Consider the following 6,455-nt stretch of genomic DNA (forward strand, 5'->3'; position numbering starts at 1 on the left):
AACACAGAAGGCCTGTGTCAGCCACAGAATCCCAGTAGCTGCAACAAACACACTCAATAGTACGTTTGCTGTCAGTCTAACCGACATGTCAACATGTCACACTTAAAGCTGGCTCTGACCAAACTCCTTAATATGAGACCCCGACAAACCGCACCCAAATCAAATACCCGCTCGGAGCTGCACAACAGCAGAAAGACACAATGAATAAGTAATAATTAAGACTACCATTTTCCCACAGCCCTCCGAGCAGGTCGCTCACTCTTTGAACATCCCTCATGTTCTAAAAGTCTTTCTCCTTCTTCTTTAACCTTGACAATGCTTTGTTTTGACCGGGGACTGCTGCTGCTGTTAATCTGTAAAGCTCAATGAGACACGTGTGTGATACTGGGCTGGACACATTAAGTCTTGTCACTCATTATGGACTAAAGTTTTGGACCCGTTTTATTTTCATCTTGATCAGAGACACAAATGAGATGAAGTGATAATGTTATTAATATGAGGGAAATAATTAGGTAATTTGAAAGCAGCATGTTTACATTTAACTACTCTTAGTGTGTGTTGTGTTCATGTATTTGTTAAAGAGGACGAGAGATGTGTGTGTATGAGAAGAAGAGATTTTAACTGTGTATTCATGTGTAACAGTGTGAATCTGGCCCACATAAATATACATGAGAGTGTGTTTGAGTGTAAAGCATTACTCCCACTGTGTTCTTCCAGCCTTCCAGCCTTTTTTTGTGAAATACAAACTGTAGTAGATGAGAAAGAAATGTGTGTTCCCCAGCAGGAGAGGACATGATTAGAAACAGGACGGAGTTTAAAGTGGAAAGTGAGGACGTGGAAATTTTGGCTAGTTTCAACTACGGTTCAAATCCCAGCTTGTTTGTGCAAAAATGTTTTTTTTGTGCTCTCATTGCAGCCGACAGTCGTCTTCACAGAACACAGCCTGCAGTTTGTGGTTGACGGGCAATGCTTCTTTTTCTAAAATGTTTGGTACATGAGAGGGTGAAAGAAAAGGAAGAAGGTTTACAAGTGTAAAAGTGTGTGTGTGTGTTATGTATGAGGGTGCAGCTGGAGGTTTAACACATTCCTACGATGCTTCTTCACACATTTCCTGAACTCTCACATTGTTTTCAACATGCTGAGCAGTTTCAGCCTGTTTGAAAAATCAAACTCAGCCACAGTAATCACAAAATAATGTATGTTAAGTTTGTTATCATAACACACTGATTTAATTCATTTGGAAAGAGTTGAGCTTTTCTCAAAGGCACCTGAACAGCTGCTGAGAGGCTTGAAATCAGTTTCTCTACTTAAGGGACATCCAGATCTTATATATACATAAGTCCAACATCACCAAACTGCTGCTTGCATATAAATTTATATATCATCATTAAAAAAAAGGGTGAATACCTTGTTGAAAATATAACTTTTAGCCATCTGCTACAAAAGATAAGAGCAGTCTAATAAACAACAGTCCAGCTGAGATAACAACTGAACCCCCCACATGATCAACATTATAAGTAAGACTCAGTTATCCAACCAAGATGAAAGTTTTCCAGTCAGAATAGTGCTTTAGACAAGATCTAGATAGAAAGATATATTGTATTGTGTTTTTTGAATAAGTAATGATGTATATAACAAGTATAAACAGTGTAGCCTGCTGCAGACCAGGGGTCAGCACCACGGACAGCTCCTACTCTTACAGTATAAACAGTGTAGCCTGCTGCAGACCAGGGGTCAGCACCACGGACAGCTCCTCCTGTTACAGTATAAACAGTGTAGCCTGCTGCAGACCAGGGGTCAGCACCACGGACAGCTCCTCCTGTTACTGTATAAACAGTGTAGCCTGCTGCAGACCTGGGGTCAGCACCACGGACAGCTCCTCCTGTTACAGTATAAACAGTGTAGCCTGCTGCAGACCAGGGGTCAGCACCACGGACAGCTCCTCCTGTTACAGTATAAACAGTGTAGCCTGCTGCAGACCAGGGGTCAGCACCACGGACAGCTCCTCCTGTTACTGTATAAACAGTGTAGCCTGCTGCAGACCTGGGGTCAGCACCACGGACAGCTCCTCCTGTTACAGTATAAACAGTGTAGCCTGCTGCAGACCAGGGGTCAGCACCACGGACAGCTCCTCCTGTTACAGTATAAACAGTGCAGCCTGCTGCAGACCTGGGGTCAGCACCACGGACAGCTCCTACTGTTACAGTATAAACAGTGTAGTCTGCTGCAGACCTGGGGTCAGCACCACGGACAGCTCCACTGTAGCCTATAATGAAAAGCAGCAGCATTGGCTGTTGGTTATAGATCTATAAAACCTCAAAGAGAGGAGGTTGGGTGGTTTGAGGGGGCAGCATAAATCGTGTGATTTGTCACGATAGGCCACGGTTTGTTTCCTGTTTCCTGCTAACAGTCAGTGTTAACCATTACCATGATTCTTAACCAAGTAGTTTTTGTGCCTAAATGGTGATATGAAGCACTTTTGTCCGGATGATAAGGGAGTCAGATCATAAAACCCTCAAATAGGGTAATTTTCACTTTGGCAGAAGTATTCAAAAAGTACAGTAAAAGTATAAAAGTATTAGCATCAGAATATGTCCTTAAAGTAACAAAAGTACAAGTATTCATTATACAGCATGGCCCATTTCAGAATCATATATATTCTATTCATATACATTATATTATTGGATTTTATTTAGTGATGTGTTTAGTGAAATGTAATGGAGTAAAAAGTACAATATTTCTAGTGGAGTAGAAGTATAATGTAGCATAAAGTCAAAATACTCCAGAAAAGTAGTACCTCAAAGTACCTCAAAATTGTACTTGAGTACAGTACTTGAGTAAAGGTGCTTAGTTCCTGGTATCTTTATCCACATGATCGCCCACCAGTGGCACATTCCTGGAGTGAGGTCGCTCTCCAGCTCCTCTGTAACGGCGTACATGACCACATCTGTTTTTCTTGTAAATTGTCTTCGAGACATTTTGAGACAGCAGAGAAGGATCTTGTTGTGTAATGGTGGAACGACTGCTCTAAGGAAATTATCTCTACTTGTTGGGAGCCTCCTTATTTTCTTACCTCTGGACTCTTTCCTTTCTGGAGTGAATGGAGTCAATGGTGCTTGTGACTGTATAGTGAACGCTTGGTGTACAGCTACTATATCTGTGTCCAATCTGCTGCAATCCTCCTATGAAAAATGTCGTGTGGGTGGTTTTAAGAGTGAGAAAGGGTATATTTTAGGGTTTGTTTGGAGGACTTGTTGACAGAGCAGCTGATATAACATCACTGATATAGCTCTCTTTCTCATTTTACTGGTGCTGCTGCTTTCCAAACAGGTCACTGTATCTGTCCTTCATTTCGGTGTTGCTGGTGCTAAGCTAAGCTAAGCTATCTCTTGTTTGTCAGATGTTAGCTGAGCCCAGTCTTGTGAGATTTGACTAACACCAAATAGCACAATCAGAGCCTTGAACCCTGCCAAAGTAGCCCAGTCTGTGTCTCTCTGAAACAAAGGCAGAAGTCACATGACATTGGAAGGAGGCCCAGGTGGTGATTTATTACAGCAGACTGGGTTTCATATACAGACAGTCAGTGTTGGTGTTTGCCAAACCTTAACCAGGTCAGTTTTTGGTTTAAACCAAACCATTTGTCACGGGTTTGGAAGGCACTGACAAATGATGGTGTCCTGCTGACAGGAGGTCAGATCATAAAACACTCATATGTGTTGTTTAGTGTGGAGGACTTGTTGGTGTGTTGTCAGTATGACCGTGATGGAACTCTCTCTGCCAAACTACTGCATCCTCCCTCCTTCTCTGTCCCTCGCAGAGCCGACGTCCCTGTCTCAATGGAAACAGTTTTTCTCTATCGACATTTAATTTTCATAAAACAAGAAAATAGTCACATACATACAGTTGATACAAGTAGTACACTAGTAGTAGTCTATATTTTAACTTCAATATTTTGAATCTATTGAAACTATTCTCGTAGTTCATCTAGTGTCATGAACCAGTTTGTCTTTGTTTTTTGAATAATGATTTCTAATTGGTGACAATGACGTGATCAGTGAATTATCGCAGTTTCTTTAAGAGGCGCCAACATTGTTATCAGGAAGTGATGTGATGAGTTGGCTAAATATTTATACAGCATATAGATTGGTTTAAGAAATGTATTAAAACAGCTACTGACCAACTATTCTTTTTTAATGCAAACTGAAGCGTTGCACGTTAATGCATGTGAGCTTGAGCAGCCATGCACATACACACACATCCATGAGCCAGCAGGAGGGTGTGTGTGTGTGTGTGTGTGTGTGTGTGTGTGTGTGTGTGTGTGAGTCCTCTGTGACTTTCAGCCTCTGATGGACAAAAAAAACAAAAACCCAGCAGAATAATATGATGACCTTTACAGAGAGTAACTAGACCAACCTGCAGTGATGAATGGTACCATAGCTTCACACACACACTCACACACACACACACACACACACACACACACACACACACACACACACACACACAGTCACACACTTTCCTTAACCTTCAGTTCTCTCTCCAAAACGATAGCAGTTGAATTTGCGTTCACTTCCTCTTCTTCTCTCATGTGAACATCTACTTTCTTTCAGGCTCACGGTCATCACCAGCAGTTAGACAAGGACAATATCAAATCAAATCCAGTGTGTGTAACAAGTCATTGTACAATAACCCCAGAAATGTTACTGAGAACACTGAGACCTTCAGCGAGAGCTTCAGCTCTGTTCACACTCATTCTCTTCCTTCCTGTGTGATGGTGATTTCTGTGACCTAACACTGGATTATTAAAACACTATTATTGTGTGCAGATGAAAGCAGAAGCTGTAATGGAAAGTCTCCGTGTGTTGGTGCGTTCAATAGCATCTGAATATCAGGAGGAAGCAGGAAACAATCAAACCCACATGATTGTTTTCACATTTTCCATTTTGGCTCCAGGCTGATAACCAAACAGATAAAACCTTCAGGGGCCACGAGATTCCAGGTTCAGTGTGCGGTTAACACTGTGTGCACCTCTGAAGTGCATTATAAACTGACATGACGCGGCCTGAGGCAACACCTGCATTATTACCACATCTTGAGGCTTTTGTAGAGTTAAAATCTAGCTTTACTGCATCTTACAATGATATTAATCATTCATTTGATTTTAAGTGACTTTCATGTAACCCAAGAAAACAGAAAACAAGCAAACAAAACGACGTTATTATGAAAAATCTATTAAAAGATTTTACATTTAAAAGTCACTGTGTGTACATTTGTACAGATACACAGTATTTATTATGTCATACATATGCAACAATATGCCCCACAACCCCGGGGCCTGCTAGCTGTGTTTGCTTATTGATTGTCTTCACTGTTTGACCTACCCAGCTCTAATATCTAGAGCTGTAATGATCAGTCATTTAATCCATTAGTAGATGCACAAAACATTAATTATCTATTTTGATAATTGAATAATCATTTTAGTAAAAGTACCAAACATTAGCTTGTTCCAACCTCTCAGATGTGAGGATTTGCTGCTTTTCTTTGTCATATATGTTAGAAAACTCAACAAAAAGACATTTGAAGACACTGATCATGAAAACAATCGTTGGCTGCGGCCCTGCATATATCATTGCGAAGCTTTAAAACAGTTGTTCAGCTCTCAGATATCTGAGCTTCCTTGAACACATCAATTCAGAATGAAAGAAGAGCTCTCTGCTCGTTGAGACGTGACGTCGTTCTGGGAAAAACATAAAGGTAACTAAATGCTGACGGTGATAAAGTTTCTCTCGAGATGACTTTTACAGAGACGATATGAAACCAGCGGCTGCCTGAAAGGAAAGACGTCGATGTAAAAGCTCATAGAAGGATTTTGTGTTGGATTAAAACTTCGATGGTGATCTTTTCCTTTACGGCAGGATGAAGACAACACATGTGGTTAGTCAGAGAAAGACCAGCAACAAGGTCTGGTTTCTTACCTGGAACATGATCCTGTACTGCTCCTCCGGACGTTTGACCACGCACATGTTGCAGCCCATGATGACGTCTGACGCTCGTCCCCTTGTCTCTCTTTCTCCTCGTCTTTTTATCTCTCCGTCCTCTGTCCTCTGCAGGTCCGATAATCCAGCTCGTCCGCCTGACCTTTAACCTGTGATGTCCTCAGGTGTTTCTTTGCTGTCTGGTCTTTCGATTGTTTGACGTTGATGAGCCTCTGACCTTTGACCCAAAATGAGCTCCCGAGAGATAATTTTCTGTTTAGATAAATCAATTTCAAAATGTAATGTGGTGAAAGTTGTAATCCCTGCTGACAGAGATCCTTTACGTAGGAAGAGTCATGCTTGTTCTTTGTAAATTCTGGTTAGAAATCCTCAGAAAAGCTTCCGTAGCTTCTTCTGCAAAAAGAAATATCCTCATAAAAGTGAATTTTCAGTCACAAGCGGGGTACGGAAGCCACTTCA

The 6,455-nt window shown here is 41.3% G+C and overlaps 1 protein-coding gene across 1 annotated transcript in view; it reads right to left on the reverse strand.

The window, feature by feature from the left end:
• The window catches only part of LOC139288933 (PDZ domain-containing protein 4-like), a 41,311-nt gene extending 35,276 nt beyond the window's left edge, over positions 1 to 6,035 (reverse strand). Inside the window, exon 1 of the mRNA XM_070910399.1 lies at positions 5,976 to 6,035. Coding sequence (XP_070766500.1) covers positions 5,976 to 6,035 — 60 coding nt within the window. The remainder of the gene's footprint in view (positions 1 to 5,975) is intronic.
• Positions 6,036 to 6,455: the final 420 nt, after the last annotated feature.

This window comes from Enoplosus armatus, chromosome 8, assembly GCF_043641665.1.
Source record: "Enoplosus armatus isolate fEnoArm2 chromosome 8, fEnoArm2.hap1, whole genome shotgun sequence".
Lineage (NCBI taxonomy): Eukaryota > Metazoa > Chordata > Actinopteri > Centrarchiformes > Enoplosidae > Enoplosus > Enoplosus armatus.